This window comes from Pholcus phalangioides, unplaced genomic scaffold, assembly GCF_987345545.1.
Source record: "Pholcus phalangioides strain wild (caught in Gottingen) unplaced genomic scaffold, Ppha-v1.0 ptg000006l_1, whole genome shotgun sequence".
NCBI lineage: Eukaryota > Metazoa > Arthropoda > Arachnida > Araneae > Pholcidae > Pholcus > Pholcus phalangioides.
Genome location: NW_028301599.1, coordinates 3,078,192 through 3,099,173, shown reverse-complemented (window position 1 = coordinate 3,099,173; position 20,982 = coordinate 3,078,192). Strand labels below are relative to the sequence as shown.

General features: G+C 37.0%; 1 protein-coding gene across 1 annotated transcript in view; it reads left to right on the top strand.

Moving 5' to 3' along the window:
• Positions 1–8,360: 8,360 nt before the first annotated feature.
• LOC149085669 (uncharacterized) overlaps positions 8,361–20,982 on the top strand; it is a 40,011-nt gene continuing 27,389 nt past the window's right edge. The window contains exons 1-7 of the mRNA XM_089232492.1: positions 8,361–8,485; positions 14,712–14,909; positions 15,080–15,223; positions 15,332–15,855; positions 16,380–16,617; positions 18,257–18,601; positions 18,709–18,862. Of these exons, the coding sequence (XP_089088618.1) occupies positions 8,479–8,485; positions 14,712–14,909; positions 15,080–15,223; positions 15,332–15,855; positions 16,380–16,617; positions 18,257–18,601; positions 18,709–18,862 (1,610 nt within the window). The 5' untranslated portion in view covers positions 8,361–8,478. The remainder of the gene's footprint in view (positions 8,486–14,711; positions 14,910–15,079; positions 15,224–15,331; positions 15,856–16,379; positions 16,618–18,256; positions 18,602–18,708; positions 18,863–20,982) is intronic.

Genomic DNA, 20,982 nt, shown 5'->3' with positions numbered 1-20,982 from the left:
GCGTATGATGTAATATTTGTTTAATTAGAGAAAACAGCAACTAATTTTGCATATTGTTTAAGAGTATTAGCTCTATGTAAAGAAAGATGTCCTCTCCTCTTGTTAATACAATATATAAGGAAAACTAGCTATAGGTAGAGATGCTGATATTTTGGAAAGAAAACTTCATCTCTGCCTCCACGGGGACTCGAACCCCAAGCTCTCGTATGTTGGACGATAGCACTCGTACGAGAGACTGGGGTTCAAGTCCCCGTGGAGGCAGAGATGAAGTTTTCTTTCCAAAATATCAGTATCTCTACACCATCAGCTTTATTTCCTCTGTAATCAGAAATACAGTCAAACTCGGTTCTAACGATCTCAGTTGTAATGTCACCACGGCTACAACGTCAGTAATTGGCAGTGTGGACTGATTTCCATAGAGAGAATAATGTTAATGAATCTCGATAAAAAGCAATCACCTCGGATATAACGGCAAAATTTTTGTCATTTTTGTTTCCGTTTCAATGATGTTTTCCCAAGAAATTTTTGAGATTTGATCTGATTACAGAACGCGCGTCTGTTGTTCCATTTGAAGCGTTGAAAAAAAAAAGATTTACACATTGCAATGTTTAATGTTCCGACTTGCTCATTGACAATTGATGTAGTGGTGCACCGCGGGTGAATTATATGTTCTATAAATGTGCCGCTTAGTTCATTTTTACAAAATTAGATTTGAGGTCGTGGACAACATAAGATGACCTTGAGGACCACATTTAGTCGGAGGGCTATGTGTTGATCATGTGTATACTAAGATATTATTACCTTCGACTTTTGAAATGTGTTGAAGCCTAAGGGGGTATAACGGAGATAGTGACGAGCTTGTCACAATTTGGGTGTCAAATCAAGTGTGATCCGAGAAAATGACCTTGCATTGATATCTGTTTGTTTGCGTAACTAACGTTGACTGTGTAATTCAACTCAATAGAAAAACGTAAACAGATGCATCTGACAGATTTTTCTTCTCTTCTTGACACAGTCTATTTCGGGATAGCAAGAGGAGGGAACAGTTTGCGCCATCACAGCTGATTCAACGGGATTTTCTTTTTTTCTCTGTAAAGAAAGAAAAGTAATGTTCTTTTTTTTTCTTATTCGGTCTTCGTTGGTGTTTGTTGCTAAGCAGGCACCGACTGATTCGTTGTAGTGAGAATCCTTTCAGTTGGTAGCATTACGATACTTTTTCTCGTTCCCATGTAACCTGGTCTATTGCCATGCATTGATACTGAATACTGACCATGTGGACCTGAAGTATCCATGACCAAACAGCATACGATTATTGACATGCTCCGTGAAAAAAGCTGAAAAGATAGGAGCGCTTCGTTTCTTCGAAAGGACATATATGCAGGCAGAGCCGCCCTTAGGGGTGGGCGACGGGTGCACTTGCACCAGGACCCCGTAGTTTGAGGGGACCCTACCCACATTTACGGGAATAGAAGTGAAACAATATTCACATATTCGTATGTCAAATACATTGTTTTGCGTACCAAACATCGAGTCTGAGTTTGAACTGAATTGATTCTGGAATTTTCCCAAATTCTGGAAAATTACTTCTTTAATCAATTCTGCAATTATTTCTTTCATCAATTCTGCAATTATTTCTGTCGTCGGTTCTAGGATTTTTCCTTTCATTATTTCCGAATTTTCATCAATTCTCTGATTTTCTCTCTCTCATTAATTCGGGATTTTCATTAATTCTGGGATTTTTTCTTTCATTAATTCTGAATTTTCATTGGTTAGTAGATAGTTTTCAGCATTCCTGTACATTATGGGATAAAGCATGAATTTTTGGAAGCCCGATTCCCCCTTGCCCTCGAAATACATAAAACTAGGGCCAAGAAGCCCCGAAGTTATTTTCGCACAGTCCTTCGCGTGTTATAAAAGTTGCCCTGTATGTAGGGTCGTTTGATAAGTAAGGTAACGTCTCAAAATTAGGATCACTCTTCAAAACCTGCCACAACAAGTTAGAGCACAAAGAGCTTTGTTGTTTATTTTTTGCTGTCGTTCCAAGTTCGGGTTCTAGCAGTTATTTCGGAAATGTGTGATGACAAGCGTTGTGCAGTGAATAAAACAGTTTTATCTGAAACACTTGCAAGCTGCCCAGATCAAAGGTGAATCGGAATAAGTTCATGAAGACTTTGTACCATCATTGAATACACAATATATTTCGGAAAAACAAATTTAAAGGGGCCGCACATCCACAAAAAGAAAAAGAACGTCCCGGGTGCCCGGTTTAGGCCACCAAACTGGAAATCATTGAAAAATTCATGATATCATCATGGAAGATCGCAGATTGAAGTTGCATGAGATAGCTGATGTTGTAGGCATCTCAATAGAATGGGTTAACAATATTCCGTATGAGAAAATTGAAATGAAAAAGCTGTGCAAGATGGGTGCCGGGATTGCTGACGATCGAACAAAAGACAAAGCAAAATGCATTTCGAAAGAATTCTGTCAATATCAGTTCATAATACTAACGACTTCTGAAGACTTTCAGCGTCGATTGCTCGCTGTGAGTGAAACATGGATTCACCACTGTACATTAGACTTAAAACAGTAGTCGAAGCAGTGGATGAATTGCGGTGAATTGCCACCAAATAGAGTGGAGGCCACTTTGTCATCTGGAGAAGTGATGGCCGCAATTTTTAAGGATTTTCAAGGCAATGCCAAAAAACCCAACTTCCAGAAGGGTTCAGCCATAACAAGAGATCATTGTGCCATACTTCTGGGAAATTCGGAAGTACAGCTTTAGGCGGAATGACCAAAATTAGAGCACAAATAAAGCCTTATTTCACCAAGACAATGCTTCATCTCGCAGATCTATCATCCCAATGGCCAAATTGCATGAATTGGGCTTTGTACCAATATCTCTAATCCACTAAATTCTAGAAATTTCCTCCACTTCACTTTCTTCTATTCCCAAACTTGAAAATTTGGCTCGATGGAATTTGTTTTCCATCAAATAAAGAAGCCATCGTAATTATAAATGAGAGTTAGAGGAAGAAGAAACTTTCTGACGGAACAAAGAAATTTTCTAAATCATTGGAGAAAGTGGGTGTGGAGCTTGAATACAAATGCAAGGATACAACAGGCAAAATGCCCAACGAGCTGGCTGAGAAAAAGATGCTCATAACAAATATGGATGTAATACATTTCTAAAATACAGCAATCCAATTAAGAATTCAATTATGGAAACTATATACTATATACAGTATAGGAAGCCGTTCAAGTATTACGTCATCATCGATGGGGGGGGGGTTTCCCGATTTGCTGACTTTTGATGACACGGGGGGGGGCGGAGGAAGGTGGTTTGGATAATGCTTACGTCATCAACCACCCTTTATGAAAATATGAGTTGGGATTCAGAGGGGCAGAGCTGACGAAATTTTGCTGACAAGGAGGGAGGGAGGGGGGTCAGCGTTTTGCTGACTTTTGCTCACAAGGGTGAAAAATGGCTAAAAATTTGCTTACGTAATACTTGAACGGCCCCATACATGATAAAATATAATACAATACCCATAAAAATATTCATGGTTTGTCTTATCTAAGTATGGATAGTTTCTCGATTTACCCCAACATGTTTATAGTATATATTTTTAAATGTGTAAATTGTGTTAGACTTTACTATCCCCGGGGGTAAGCGCAACCCTTTATTGGAGAAAAATTCCCTGCTACACCACAACCAACTACTTCATCAAACACCAACTCCGGCTAAATTTCAATTTACTGCCATTAACGAATTCGGTTGGATCACAGAGTAAGAATAATATAATTTATATCTTCAGTCTATGGGTTGGATATATAGGCACCATATCTATCGGTGGTCGTCTTTAGTTGTTTAGGGGAAAATATCTTTCTACCTATATTGTTTCCTTCATTTCGAACCTGGGACCTGATGGCAACCTTTTGAACACCTCGATCATATCCCTCCGATACCTAGAATTCTTCCAATGTAAACATATTCAAAAAATGAAGTCTTTCTTCATATTTATCAAACAATCATTGTAGTCGGCCCTACTTAATTGGGTAATGGAAAAACAACAATATACTTCGGACAAACAATATACTCCGCTTATGCAAACAAATCCTTCAGAATTCCTTTCGTAGAAGTGATGGCAAAAGTTACCCGTTTAACCCAATATTGCTATAGGTATTATGGAGATGGGACAAAAGGATTATGTAAAATTTTTGGGGAAGAGGCTCGGGCTCCATGGGTTCAATAAAAATTCCCGCCTATCGATACAGAAGCAGCTGGATAAAAAGTTAAAGTAGCAGAGGCCGTATACAGTATACAACACAACAGTATCGGAATCTACGTTACATCTCAGAACGATACGTAGATGATAATACATTTACATTCATTCCACCCCCCAGAGATCCATGCGATCTGTTCAGGAAATTAGTAACCATTCATGTCTGAACCAGTATTCGTACTCAGACCTGCACAGCTGAAGACTAGCACGCTAGCCACTCGACTGCCAGACGACAGTACGTTTTGTGAGATGCTGGTGAATAAAACATGGAACTACATTATATCCTGTTTTATGAACATCGAAGTTAAATAAAACATGGAACTATATATGCATGTGTATCTTGTTTTGTGAAGTAAATAAATCTCATCAAAAACATTTCATGCAAAAAATGAAGCCAAGTCTCGAAATCTTTTACCCGTAAAAAATTGTGATATCTGATGTAGAGCCAAGTCTAATGCTGTTATTAACTGTGACACTTTGTTTCACAAATTACCCCAAGGCTACACACCTTTAGTTGAAGAACATTTTGGGACTTGGCAATTACGCGGCACATACTGCACCTTACCAGGTTATGCAAAATCAAGTCAATGCTATAAATATGCTTACGACGAGACCTGGCCACATATTTTACATGAAATGTTTTTGTGTGATAGGATTCATTTTTTTTTGTAAGTACCGTAAAAGTCCGCTTTTCTGACGTTGCGAAATATACGAGTTGAAAGGCCTTCTTATTATGGTGACCGCATGATCAGCATTTTATCTCTCTCTGCTATCAAACTTTGAAGAAAAGCTGACTCCACCCACTGGTAATTGTTCTGATAGGTTGGGGAAGAGCAAAAAAACATGTTTGATTGAAAAACAACTACAATGAAGTAATTGGGCTCGTCGTTGTAGAAATAAAAGGGTTTTAAGGAAACGAGATATTTCTTGATTGCCGAAATAAAATGCATCAAGTCAGGCGAGATATCTCGTCATTGCCACTTTAAAGGTTGAATTAAATCATGATACGGTTGGATATAGTCCCCTTGCATCTTTTTCAGGTATAAAGGGGGAATGCGCTCTTAATACCAAACAAGACTGTACCTAAATTCATTTAGCAATTTGGAAACAGCACTTGGTTGAATAATATTATTTTGTTATTAGAATATTATTATCGTATTAGAAATATACACAATGTGGAAGTTTTTGTCCATCGGAGAGTATCACATTTATTTGATTCTCACGGCCATTCGAAAAAGTCTCTTTGCAGACAAACGCTTTTTTCCGAACTCGAAATTAATTAAGCGTAATCCAATTCTGAATTCAAAGCATTGACTGTTTGAGAAGATGCCTTCCTGTGAATCTCAAATTTCTGAAGAAATGAAAGAGTCTGTTGTGAAAAATATCCCCAGAGAAAAAAAAATTTGATATAATCTCTAAGCTTTTACCAAAATAGGTCATTTGCGATCACTTACTTCAATGGATAGAAAAAGACCTTGAATCTTGAATGCGAAAGAGACCATCCCAAGGATCAAAAGTAACCGCGTTCTTAGAGGGAAGAGGAACAACATGTGGCTTTCTGGGGTTCACCCCTCATAAAAACGTATTGAAAGAAAAAAATTGTTTTGCTGAACAATGTGAATTGTGGTGCTGCTCTAGAGCACATTTTTAACTGAAACAACACACAACAATTTAATTAAGCAATTAAGCTGCAATTAAGATACAGCGGATTTTTTACTTAGATAAAAAAATAGTTAATTATAAATGTAAAATATACACTTTACCTTGAATTTAATGCAGTCAACAAACTGCTAATATCTTTCTCATCAGAGTCGGATAATTTTTACCTTGAATTTTATTTCAAAGTCCTTCAATTTCCTGCGATTTTATAAATTTTTGAACAGTAAAATTTCAGACGCTTTCAAGAAATGACCCAACAAGGAATCAACTCTTTCTTGATGAAAAAGTATTGTACTGATATAGCAGGTCTTTGTACTGAAACTACATCAGAAGATGTACAGGGTGATTAAAAGATACTAACCTCCGGCGCGGCAAACATAGTTCGCCATACGGGGTTCCCCGAAGGGAGAATTTATTTTCTCAAAAAAAAAACAAAAAAAAAACAGAAACAAACACAACTTTACATCTTACCCCAGGAAGCAACCATTAACAGTATTAGATATTAACATATATTTTATATGCTCTGAAATACACATGTATCAGTATATGACATAAATTTAGAAAAAAAAATTGTAGTACGTACTATTAAAAATTCACAGTATAACTCAGCAACACAAAAGTTTCAAGTGAGAACTTTACAGTATTTTGATTAATGCATATTCGTTCTCCAAGTTGAAGCAATTTGTAACGCTGCAGCAGGTTTCGAAGCGTAATCTGTATGGGTCCCAGTAAGTACATTCAATGCTTCATTAGAATCAGTAACATAGCATTTTGAAATTACAATTATATATATAAAGGTTTCCTCTGGATAGAAATTAATTTGTTATCCTGAGTTCTTGTATTTGTGTACCAGATTTCGTACCCATATATTACCATTTTCTGTACAGGGTGATTATATAATTAAAGTTCCCGCACTCTGAGTAGTTTTTTCCCCAAAACCTGCTTATCAGAATACAGCTAAATTTTTGAGATAGCCTAATGAGACCATGGAAGAGAGACTTATGAAATAAAATAAAAAAAAATTCAATCTTTTGCCACCAAGTGAAAAAGTGGCGCTTTTTTTATTGCATTTTACATTTTCCCATGGTCCATATCGCGCATATACCAAGTTCCAATAGAATACATCTGCCAGAACGGGCGCTATATACATAGGTCTGAGTGGTTTCAGTATACTGACACTAGTCAGAGACCAATGTAGCACCCGTCAGTATACTGACACTACTCCGACCTATATAGCGCCCGTTCTGGAGAACGTATGCCTTTGAAACTTGGTACATTCGCTATATGGTCCATGGGAAAAAAGGAAAATTCAATAAAAAAGCGCCACTTTTTCATCTGGTTGTCGAAAGCTGAACTGTTTTATTTCATAAATATCTCTCCCATGGCCTCATTACGATATCATAAAAATTTAACTGTATTCGGATAAGCAATTTTTCCGAAAAACTATTCAGAGTGCGGGAACTTTAATTATAATTACCCTGTACTTTATAAAATACCAAGAAATTGAGAATATAAATTGGTATAATGGGCTATTTTTTATAAAGTATTTGCCATACATATTTTCAAATATACAACGTACCATAGGGAGTTAAATAAAATGACGTTACTTGTCAATAGAGATACTTTTTTCCATATTCTAGAAATGAACCGATCTACAACGTCGTAGAAAAATTCAAAAATGTACAAAAGTGTCCCCGAAAGATACTATTTGCTACGAATGAACAAATCTGTAGAGCATCCTAAAAGAGGTCTGCACAAATACATCATCAAAGCAAAAGTATAGCAAAACCCGTTGCGAGAGAGAATTCGATAGAAAGAACAACTCATTTGTTTTTGTTTTGTAACATTCAGGATCGTACATACGACCCAATAGTTGTGATTTATTGTAAATCCTAATGGTGAAAGAATTGAAAGTCGCTGTATCGACTATTGATTACACTATATTACCATCCGAGTACGCAAGATATAGATCAAACTACTGAATACGGCCCTTTGGAGGTTCGTTTGAATTGATGTTGACGAAATAGGAAGAATAATAAATAGCACCTAAAACGAACCCTGAAATGATAATCCACTAGAGCGAGATGTTCTGTATATTTTTTTACATAAAGAGAGCCAGAGATAAGCTGTGAAATATCCCGAAACGAAAACATTTCGAAATCTTTTCTTGATATCACATGTTTCTCTTGAGAAGGTTGTCGCAATTTAGGAACCAGCAACATGCCGTGTTGTTCTTGTTTTACAACCTTGACGTGTCTGTTGTGCTGTAAAATATCTCAACAGTTTTCACTTAACACCTTTTATCCCAGTATTTTCTTTGTTCCTCCCAGACATCATAGTCTCCGTTATAATCCTCTTTTAAAATTATGAGGCTTTTTGTGATTTTCCATTTTACGCGTTTTAATCATATCGTTCTTTTTCTATTCGTCTCGGGCGGCTTCGGCTGCGCGAGGGCCGTCGAGGCCTTAATGTGTAATGAATTCATACTGTTCTGACGAAATTTAGAACATTTTCCCTGAAACTGAATAAAGTAATGAAAGGTAAACGGAGGAATGTATTAGTAACGCTCACTAAGAAGTTTTGGTGAACCCCCGAAAATCAGGAGTTCATAAAGCTGTTTGAAGCTCTTTGATCTTGAGACATATTCAGTCTTAAAATTCATAATAATTACAACTTTTGACTTCAAATATTTGCTTAAATTTTGTTTCGCAAAGGACACTTTTTATTTCAAGAAATCGACAGGGAATCAACAAGTGAGTATCGAAATATAATTCAATACTAATTCATTGCTTAGCTTTAACCTGTTATGGTTGACCCTCAATAAAAACGTATTAAATTTTTTTCTCCAGAAAATACGGATGTAAATGGATGATGTTAGCATATTTTTAATTAAAAAAAATGCATCAGCACAGCACTTTAATTGATTAGATTGGAATTTTAAAATGGTTTATCCATAACCATCAACCATTTTCAATCCACTGCTGAATGAAAGTCTCAGCTAAATTTTTCCATTTTACTCTGACGTTTTTGCCATCCAGTTGACTCCAGGCCCATTTCGGATGTCGGCAATCCATCTCACGTTTGGACGCTCTTTGTTCTCTTCAAATTTAGAGCTAATCTTTCGCCTTTAGAATGGTTAATTATAAGGGTAAAAATATGTTTGCGTTGATTTTAATGTTATTTATAAACAAATAAAATTTTGATGAAAATTGCTTTTTCGTCGTCCGTTTGAGTTAGTTCTCAACGTTTCCCCAACACTAGTTGTTGGCATCATAAGGAGAATTGATAAACTGGAGATTTGGTTAGTTGAGATAAACTGGTTAGTTGAGAACTACCTCAAACGGACGACGGTCTTCGAACCCGAAAAAGAAATTTTCATCAAATGATGGCAGCGAAAACCTTATCAACTAAATAAAATTTTGTTTAGCAAAGTTGAATAGCTCTTACTTTGAATTTTATTTTAAATCTCCTCAATTTTGAGTTGTTTTATAAATCTCCGAACACGTAAAATTTCAGCAGCTCTCAAAAGTGACATCTACTACGAATCAACTCTTTCTAGATAAAGAAGTATTGTGCTTACATAGCTGTGTTTCGCACTTAAATGACACTTGAAGGCATACTTTCTGAAATACTGAAAAAAATTGAGAAAACAACTTAGTAAAATGGTTTTTTAACCATGAATTCACCATGTACAGCATATTCAAAATATACACGGGGGCCATAGAGGGTTAATTAAATGCATGTTCATTAACCATGTTTGGTCAAGTTAACTTTTTAATCGTTGATTAAAAAATTTTTTCTGTGTCTATGACTATTGGCTTAGAAAATTGGCCCCTACAAGAAAATTTCAGCTGAACTTTTTTAATTATTATTTTTTAAAATTTGAAGTACACTATTGAGAGTTTTCAACACATACAAACTAATTAGAACAGGAAATAATGTATTGGCGATTTCAAACAGTTTAGCTCTTTTGGTATTTTTTTTTTCACTTGTCTCTTCCTTTAAAATGACTTTTTTCGTGCCTCGTCCCTGACATGATACAAGACATATTGCTTCCATCTGTTATCAAAGTTTTTCTCTACATAATGAAGTTAAAAGTTTCTATAAAGAAAAAAAAAGGGGAAAAAAAGATATATTTTATTCAATGACACATTATAATTTATATAAAATAAAATATACCCACACATTGGTATTCCTATGTGGCTGGTAATATTTTGTGACGGTAAATTTTTACATAAAAGATTAAGTTATATATGAAATTATCAGTACAATTATGTCGTATACTTGGTATCAGACATGAAAAGGTAGAGTCTACCCTCTCCACCGTCATGGTATATAGTATTATGAATCCACATGGTGAAACGGACTAGTTAGGGCTATGAGTTGTCCGTTTTGATAAAATTTATAATGCTTATAGGGGTGTGATGAAACGGGTTGTACATCAATGTAAGTAAGCAGGTGCTGACAGTGATTCGTGGAATTTCAGATAATGACTGGAAGTGGCAAAAGTCCTAGTTATGGCCCTGTTTATATGCTATCTTAATCGATCTTTGGTTGATTTTAATTGCTTTTTGAAGGTTAGTAACTCAAAATTTCTCGTAAATTTTGAGAGATTGTTCGTGTTTCCAATCCCTTCTTACAACCCGGCGTGTCCGTCTCTAAAGATCGACCCTGTTTATGCCCCTGGCGCAGGAAAATACAGTCCTTAAACCATTTCGGATTTATTCGATCATCAAAACTGCTGAAACAAAAAGAAATTTTCAAACCATTTTTTTTCGTATACTCTTATTTTCAATGCCATCCGCTTGTGGAAACTATTCATGAAACTGAATGGTTTGTACGGTCCCGCTTAAACGGATATCAACGGCTCCAGGACACATTATCCATTAAAGCGGGTATTTGATTATTCGGAAAACCATTTAATTGCCGTTTCTCAAGGTTAGTATAGTTTGTAGATTGAAAACTGATGAAGGATGAATATTAATATAGCTTCTGGAATAAATCAAACATTAAAATGCAATGAAAAATGCTTTTCCTTTCATTTTGGAGTCTCATCGGTTTCTGTATTTTCAGTTTCGTCGAAATCGATGAATTCCAAAAATATCTTCTCGCCTAATTCGAAATTGCTGTGAATCATCCACCTGAAACTCTTCAATCCCATAAATAAAGGTTTCTGTATTCCAGCAATAATTCCGATTGGCATAGTCAACAGCACCTAGAGAACATGGCCTCCGCACGAAGCTTGTGACGTTACTGAGGTAGGCCCTCTCACCTATAGCCATTGAATATAGCAGGCCGACTCATGCACCGTCTTAACACTTTTTGTAGCATATCCAATGGCTATAGGTGAGATGGCCTACATCAGTGTCGTCACAAGATTCGTGCGGAGAGGCTTTGTTCTCTAGGTGGTGTTGGCATAGCTCGGTAGAACAAAGTTGTTTCATCAACAATTGAAAATGTACTCCAGACGGTACCCACTAGAAATTGGAGTTAAAGTTTCGTGAAAACATAAAGGGGTCATCCAACTATTACGCCAGCATCGATGGGGGTGGGGGGGGGGGTGGGGAGTTATGGTTCACTGACTTTTGATGACAAGGGGGGATGGGAAGGTTCGAATGATGCTTACGTCATCAAACAACCTTTATAAAAATATGAAATATTCTTAATGACATCTTACTTGGTGTGCTAAAGATGAGAAAAAAACTTCACTAGTTTGTGAGCACCTGAACTAACATTCTCCTATTGATAAGTCCTCTACAGAGTGACTTTAGTGACATCTAAATGTTCCGCGGATCCTTCAGGTGATCTAGAAATGTGTCACGGGCTGTTCAAGTGCCCCGGAACTGTGTCACGGGTCTCTGAGGTGATTTGTGCTAAAATTGTGCTCTAAGGTGCCACGGCCCTTCTGGAGTGATCGTAAAATGTGCCAAGGGCCGTTTAAATGCTCCGGAATTGTGCCACGGGACACTTAAACGATCTGAAAATGTACCGCTTAGTTCATTTTTACAAAATTAAGTTTGAGGTGGCGGGCCACATTAGATAACCTTAACGGCCGATTTGATCTGCGGGTCATGGGTTTAGCATAAGGCCTATGTGGTTTAGAGTGAGGGTCCAATGAATTTCTTAAAAAGAAATTTTGAGAGTTCTTAGCCTTCAAATAGCATTGGAAAATTAACAGAAATCTATCTCTATATATAATATACTACATGTCCTGACTGACTGATTCGTCATCGCTGAGCCGAAACCACTGCAGTTATGAATATGAAATTCGGTCAGTAGTTTTATTTTATGACGTAAAGACCCACTAAAAAGGGGTTTTCGAAATTCGACCCATAAGGGGGGTCCCAAGATTATACAGAGAAATCACGCCTAACTGAAACTAGTGAAGCTATATTTATGAAATTTGGTCAGAAGTTTTATTTTATGATGTAAAGAACTCATCAAGAAGGGGTTTTTTTTTTTAAATTCGACCCTTAAGGGGGTCATAAGGAGTTTGAAATGTTATGTAGAGAAATGATGCCGAGTGAAAACCGCTAAAACTACAAATTTGAAATTTGGTCAGTATCTTCATTTTATGATGCAAAGACTCACCAGGAAGGGAATTTCTCAAAATTCACTCCCTAAGGTGTCTTAAGGAAAAATTCTCGGATTACCGAATTCACGAGAGTGAAGCCTCGGGTAACAGCTAGTTAGTTGTTAGTTGATTATAATAACACATATGAGGGGGGGGGGGTATTTTCTTCCAAATTGATCATCTGGGGGGGGGGGTGAACACGAGACCCCCCCCCCCCTCCCTGCTCCCCACACATAATTCTTTGATTCCAATATGCGTTAGAAGGGGGAGGGGGCAGATCTGACGAAATTTTGATGAGAAGGGAGCAAGAGTTTTGCTGACTTTTGCTGACGGGGAGGGGGTGGGGGACAGGGTAAAAAATGGCTAAAAATCTACTGACGTAATACTTGAACGGCCCAATATCCCAAAAATTGTATCATCTACTGAATCCAATTCTCTGAGTTGTCTTTAATATAAAATTGTTCCCTTGCTGCCATCTGTGCAACAATCCTTTCGAAGCAGAAAAATTTTCCGCAGTTTTCAAAATCTTTGGCAATTTTCTTTGCTTTTTTGCTTAATCATGGCACAGTTGCAATTTTGACTCTAAAAGAGTGGCTAATATGTAATTACAGTTATCGCGTACATACCAATATTTTATTAACAACTTTAAATATCTATTATCATATCATATTAGCATAGCCAACAAGGACAGTCCCCTGGGGCTGGGCAGCGATGAAAAAAAAAAATTACATTTTGTCTGTGACTGAATATCCCTATATTAACAAAAATATTTGGCCTCGGATTTTTCTCCGTGTGAGCGGATTACCCGCACACCCAAGGTTACAGTTCCATTTATGTTATATTATATCTATGTGTATAAATTTATCCGTTATCCGATAAAAGCGGGGCCGACTGCATATGTACGATATTCTATAAAAATGTAATTAAATATATGAATAATGATTAATTATTTAATGTTTATTCATTTTAATGCAATTCATTCTTTAATAATATATGACATCCATACTTGTTATGGGCATCTTCTTCTCAGCCACCTCGTTGGGCATTTTGCCTGTTGTGGCCTTGTATTTGTATTTATATATAAAAAACCCTTTGCTGTCAAAAACATAGTGTGATCGATAGTTTTAGCGTCATCTATTGGATCACAACAGTGAGTTTTGAATACTCTCACACTAAAAGACACATGCAATAATTGGTTCATTCTTATGTCGAGATAGATTCGACATAGGACCGCATTAAGAAACAACGGTATAAAAATACTTTATTGTTACAACGGCCCTTTACGTCAACAGGGAGTTGAATTCGGCTTCTTAGCAGATCTTTTAAGCTATGCAGAAACCACAAAGGGATAAACATTCAGGGGCCTTCCTCATAGCGGGGGAGACGCTATAAAGCACGAAATGTACCAACGAAGTGCCGAAAAAACTTGTAGAATGCAAAGGGCGAATTAATTTTTGTTAATTAATGCTTTAACTCAATCAGAATATTTAAAAAAAAGATTAAAAACCATGCCAGGAGTTTACAAGGATATAGTGATAGAATTTGAAATTGAAGAAAGAGAAAGAGTGTTTTGTTTTGAGAAATTCAACTTTCTCATTAAGGGATATCAAAATCCGTTTCTGAATGCAAAAAACGACAGTTGCATGACAATACATTCTGTCCGTCTTCGCGATAAGGCCTCTCCTATAAACCTGTAGCATGGCGTATCATCATCCAGGTTTGTACTTCGAGTGAATTGTACGCTAATTAAGTGTAAAAATAATTAAATTTTTACTAAATAAAATAATTAATAATTAAATTTTAAAAATAATTAATTTTAATTTTTTTATTCTCTAAAAAATGCAAGAGACACATTTCATTTGAGCAGCCGATATAAATTAGTTGAAAGGTTAATTATTAATTAAATTATCACATTAATGGATCCTTGTAGAAAAATGTTTGCTCTAATGTTCTTGACATAAAATTTGGAATATTGCTGAAAAGTTGGAACAAAGGATTATTGGAAAGTTGTTGAACAATCGAAATTATCAAATATACTGAAAACATTCATGATACGATTTATTCATTCCTGATAGTTTATCATTTTCCCTCAACACCCCGATGTTGACGGATCAATTGTAATACATTGTAATTAGTTTACAAATATGAGGTTTTTGTTGCGTTATTTATAAAGACTTTTCTCTCTCAAATAGTCATGGCGAAGAAACCAGGACCGGACCAGGCCGCATCATGGGTCATTGCAGCAGCTGCCTGTGTAATCAACACCTTATTATCAGGCATAGCTAGAGGTGCTGCAATTTTCTACATAGCTCTGATCGAAGTACATGGGGTGACGAGATACGAAGCCAACATGCCTTTTACTTTACGTAACGCGACGAGGAACTTAGCTGGTAGGTTGGGAATTAATTTTTGTATCTTTGACATTAGCTCTCTTAGGCAATCACTTGAAAATATCTCGTAATAACGAATTATAAGCCGTACTTTTTATATCGTACTGCATCATGTATATCCACGATTATAAATTTTAAATGTACATTCACGTTGGAAACACTGTTTCCAGGTCCTGTGGTAGGAATACTTGGTCAAAAATTTGGTGTCAGAGACATAACTTTGGTTGGCGGATTCTTTGCTACCCTGGGAGTCGCTCTCTGCTGCGTCGCTCCGAATGTTATATACGTTTCCGTATTTTGGGGAATTTTTCATGGTTCGTATGTGGAAAATATTTTCTTTTCTTGTTTTTTTCCATTTAAGGAATATTCAAATATCGAATATACTCATAGTAGGAATTCCGTAATCTCCTTCCTCCTCCCAGGATTGGGCGTGGCTTTGGCAAACACGCTTTTCCAAGTGACCGTCAACCAATACTTCCTGAAGTACAGAGCAACCGCAGCTGGAATTGCTCTATCAGGTGCTTGCGTCGGTTCGTTCTTCTTCCCGGTGATGCTCGAATATTTCGTCAACACTTATGGTCTCGACGGTGCGTTCCTGCTGACATCTGGGCTGATCCTTCACGTGATTCCCGCAGCTATTCTACTCACAGAGCCTCCGTGGCTCAAAAAAACAAAAAGCAAACCTGAGAAGTCCTCGAAAAACGGAAAATTGGAAATAGGTGTTGATGCTGATCCTCGAGTGACTGTGCAAGTCGAAGTTCGACCCAGTGATTCTTCCTATGAGAACAAAGCATTCGGTACGTTCAAAGGCGATCAAGATCCAGGAGATGATGTGGCCACGGGGCCTGAAAAGCCACCTGATTCCAAACCGGTGACAATTCCTGAAAGTGGATCTATCAGTTACATTAACTCAACATTAGATGTCAGGGATTCCTTCGAAGAAAAGGTACACTTGAATTTCAAATATGAGAAAATATACAGGGTGGTATCATAAAATAACTTTGCTGATAAACGAACCCTTAGCGACCGCTAAAATCAGCGAATGCTAATGAAATTCGAGATATCTGATTGAGAATAAGAAGCTTAGCTCTCATGGGCACGGTTATAGCCAGAGGAACGGACATGAAGAAAACATTGAAAGGGTTGAAAGTTGCTAGTCGTGCCCCCACGTATGTAAGGGGGGGGGGTACGTTGCATTGTATACTCATTAGTTATTGGGGGAGGGGATTGAGCCCCCTCAGTGCTACCGTAGCAGAAACAGCAGGTTTTTATTGCTCTTCACATTCACGACCGCATACTCTGAAACACCTATATCTCGAATTTCATTCACGAATTTCGTTCATTTTTGCGGCCACTAGGGGCTCGTATATCGGCAAAGTTATTTTATGAACATCTTGTATAAGACAAGACTACACACACATGCATTGTATCTATAAATAAGATTGAAATCTATTTAAATATTGTGATTAGGTTCAAGGTGGAATGTTAACGACGAGGGATGCCAGAACGGTGTCTATGAGCGAGCTCAGTGTGATCATGCCGATGAACATGCAACGCAGGTCTAGCGCGAAAAACTCAACGATTGTCCAAAGCCTACTGAAAGTCTGCCGCAACCCCATGTTTTACATGATCAGCTTCTCCCTTGCAACATTCGCCATTCTTTTTGATCCTCTTATGACAGTAATCATGGATTACATCAACGATAAAGGTATATATGCGTACAAATATTTTATGACATTTATGATATCTATGTGGAGGATTCTGATATATGTTCTGGTGTGTATGTCTAATGGCTGAAATAAACAAATTGACCCTTAACCTAAATAAAACCAAATTCATCCATTTCCAACAGAAATGCGTACAACAACAGAAACATAGAATTAATAACAGTACACTATCGTGAAGGACATGCTCACTTGGTCAATGCAATTGCACCGAAATAATCGAATCGAAGAAATGAATTAACTAGGAATCGTCTTTAACGAAAATCTCTATGGGCGGATATATGGGGGGATGGGGGTGGGGGATATTCCTCTCCCCCCCCCCCCAGCATCAGAGGTGAAGTCGACTGATCGAATGCATATATGTATAGATGAATTGACATCATCATCATCGTGCCCCCCCAGACTTCCAAGCCTATCTCCGCCTATGATTCTCAAGCTGTGACAATAAGTAGGAAACTGGAGGGTGCGGTAGCCCAGGTCGGTATATACTCGCCTAAAGTACCAAAGGATGTTTAGAGGTGTCGCGAGTTCGATACCCGGTTCGTCCTTGTCAGAAAACTTTCCTGACACGGGGGTACAACAAAAATGGCGACATGACCGCAGCAAAAATTGCTACCGCAGGGAGCTCCCCATCGAGGGGTTAGCACACCAACCTCTCGACGAGTATAAAAAACAAGCCCGCCGTTCGGAATCGGCAATAAATTGTAGGTCCCGGTCTAATTAGCTCTCGTGTGCTGAAAATGACCGTGGTGCGACAAAAATGATCAAAAGAAACTGAAAGGTGCATGAGTACCAATATTTATCGTTTGAGAAATATCATATTCCTGATTTTCTTCCTGAGTTTTGATCCCGAGTTTCTTCGTAATATTCATTTTACCATGGGTTTTACCAATCATACAATATTGTATATTGATATGGGAGTGGTGATTATGATTCGAATATAAATATTGTAAGAAATACTTTGAGGAATGTAGTATATATAAATAACATACTTGAGAAAAAAATGATACAATCCAAGACTATGACTATATACATTTGACACATCAACAAACTTTATCTTTTTACAAGATTTTATTTTTTATTCAGAAAAATCCCGGATGTTTTGAAATTAATTGACATTTAACTGAACCATAATAAAACCATAATAATAATAAAAAAACCAGTTCATATACGTAGCACCTAAGGAATATAATAGATTGAATGTGATGAAATATATAAAATCGGAAAAAATCATTCCATGAATTTAATAAGCAAAATAAATGAAATTGAATAAGGATTATACTTATATTTTTATTACTTACATCTTGTTTTTTCGCTTTATGAATGTGTTGAGAACAATATTATGCCAATGATTGATCTGTTGTCGTCCCCCAGTATATGCGTATATCAATATGTATAAATTTTATTTTGCCCTGGAAGGATTGTTATAATACTAATGGACAATCACGTTGGTGAATAATTTATATTTGTATTTCATGTTTGTGTGTATTGTGTTACTGTGTGTGTTGATGTGTTATAGCACGAGTTTGTTTAACTGAATTTGAATTTTTGTTGAATAGACTTTTATAGAAATATTAATGACATGCGTTCAAAGATCTTTTTTGTAATTTTTCCCACATAAAGGTCTTGATGAACGAGTTGGAAAATACCTAATCAGTGTGCTTTCGGTGGGAGACTTGATCGGCCGAATGTGTTTTGGATGGGTGACGGACAAAGAGTTTATGTCTGTCGGTCGCTTCATGGTCCTTAATCAGCTTCTCCAAGGCGTTGCTTTCGTGGTGCTTCCAATCTTTTACACTTTCGAAGTCTTGATGGGGCTCGTAGTAATCTATGGCGTTGCAGCAGGTACCGAAATCGTCATGTTTCCGATACTCGTCGCCAAGTACCTCCCGAACGATCAATCTATGGCGATCGGCTGCATTGCTTTCTTTGGTGGACTCGTGTCGTTTGTTGTTCCACCTTTGATAGGCTAGTATATGTCTTAATCATGAAGCTATTTTTGAATTAAAACTTTTTCCACAATAAGCTTTTTATATTAAATTTATAAGTTAATTATACATTTTTAATGATTTCAGGTCACTTCAGGGACAATGCTGGTTCTTATGACGGAATGTTCTACATCACTGGCAGCGTAGAGATTTTCGCTGCAATAATTTGGCTTTTTGAACCATGCCTAACAAAATTTTGCACAGATAAAACATCAAGTCAGCTTGACGGATCTCTACGGAGATGATAATAGATCAAAATTACATGAACAGTGGACCAATGTGTCAATATTTTCGTTGCAATCATAAACTTGAATGAAAAAAATAGATTCAAACTTCCCTCTCCCACAGTTATCAACCCAATGCCCTCGTGGTTTTTATAAAGATGTATATGTGATGTATTTTTATAACATATTTCAAATAAATTCTATCATCAGAGAATAAAAATTCGAAAGACGACTTTTGTTTTTCTGTCATTTTCAAGCTGAATTTCCGCATAACTATCACATTGGACCAAAAACCAATCGTCCATATGTTTAACTTCATTCTCACTTCATTCAATGAATATAAGATTTATAAGCTCGAACTATATACATATATACGCAGAACTATATAGCATCAGAAAATTATTCCAAACAAAAAGTCGCACGCTCCACACTTTGTTGGGTAACCTTTAACAGAAATTAAACGCGCATTCACCTTCGAATAAGTTTTATAAGGTCATGGAATATCTCAAAGCTTATTTTCAGCCAAATCTGCATAAATGTTTCATCGAGATCTTCAGTGAATTTAGGAAGAATTAAATGACTCCTCTGAGTCCTCTGTAATAAGTTTCTAGGGGCTCCCAAATTTGGTTTTAGAGGGGGGTTTCTAATTTGATGGTTCACAATCCGCGTGTCCAAATGATGACTCAGTTTTTCTCATTTTGAGACCAATGTACAGTCCGCGCCGCTCAGTGTGAACATCTTCTAGTCTCCTACATAGTCTTGCAGCCTTGATGATAACGATAACTTGTAGGAAAATTAATAAGTTTGGTTAAACTTTCAGAATGAGAAAAACAAAAATCAACAGAAAAATATGATAACATTATTCGAAGTCCCGATAACTATACGCGAACTTTTTCCCGTGTTGCGATATTGATCCGTTCCGTTCTTTCCAAACGTGATAAAAATACTCGAATGATAATTGATTGTTCATGATTTTAATAAGCGGCGTCGACTGTATTTCGCATCGTCATTTAGGAATATTCTAGTGTCTTCAAGGAAAGAAATATTTTGATAGCAAATATGTTCATCAAGTATTCTGAAATACAGTACTTTTTATTGCTGACCTTAGTCCAGAATAACCCAAATTGAAACTTGCCAGTAGTTGCACTATTATATTACGTTTTTTTTGTTTTCAATTAAGCCTTTTAACTTTTTTTTTTTTTTTCAAATATTTCGCAAGATTTGAAAGAAAACGATTATGTATGACATGAATGTCGCTCTTCACTTGTTAATACAAGATATACGGAAGACTGGATGTTGTGAAGATATTTATTATTTGAGATGTTGATTTTTTAAGGAAGGAAAAACTCATCTCTGCCTCTACCGTCATCTCAGAGCACTCGTCCGGCAATCGAGGGACCCGGGTTCGACTCCCGGTAGAGGCAGAGATGAGTTTTTCCTTCCTTAAAAAATCAACATCTCAAATAATAAATATCTTCACAACATCCAGTCTTCCGTATATCTTGTATTAACAAGTGTAGAGCGACATTCATGTCATATATATAGCCATCTGGTGGCTCGTCGTCCATGAGCTATTGGCTGATCGATTCACTGTCCATTGCACGGTTTCGTTCGGCATATATACGCTCTAGCGAAGGAAAATCTCTATCTCCTCTGCAGCTTAGTGGTCAGAGCACTCATCCGGCAATCGAGGGACCCGGGTTCGACTCCCGGTAGAGGCAGAGATGAGTTTTTCCTTCCTTAAAAAATCAACATCTCAAATAATAAATATCTTCACAACACACATCCAGTCTTCCGTATATCTTGTATAAAACGAATATGCGCTACATATATTACAGTGGAACCTCCCTACCGGACACTTCCTGTTAACGGACGCTTTTTTGATCCCCGGTCCCGTGGAATAGGGCTTTGATGTACTTCACTCCCCATTAGCGGCCACTCTCGATAGTGGACAGTAAAACGAGGCAAACTCTAATTTATTAATTTTTGGTAATAAACCGAGAATGTATCATGCAGCTATGATTATGTTTCCCAAGCACGCGTTGGCAAATATAGTAAATCGTCAATTAATTGCTTAATTAACTGAACATCATGGTCCAGGATGGTGAATTCGAATGGTGGTGAGAGATGGTTTTGT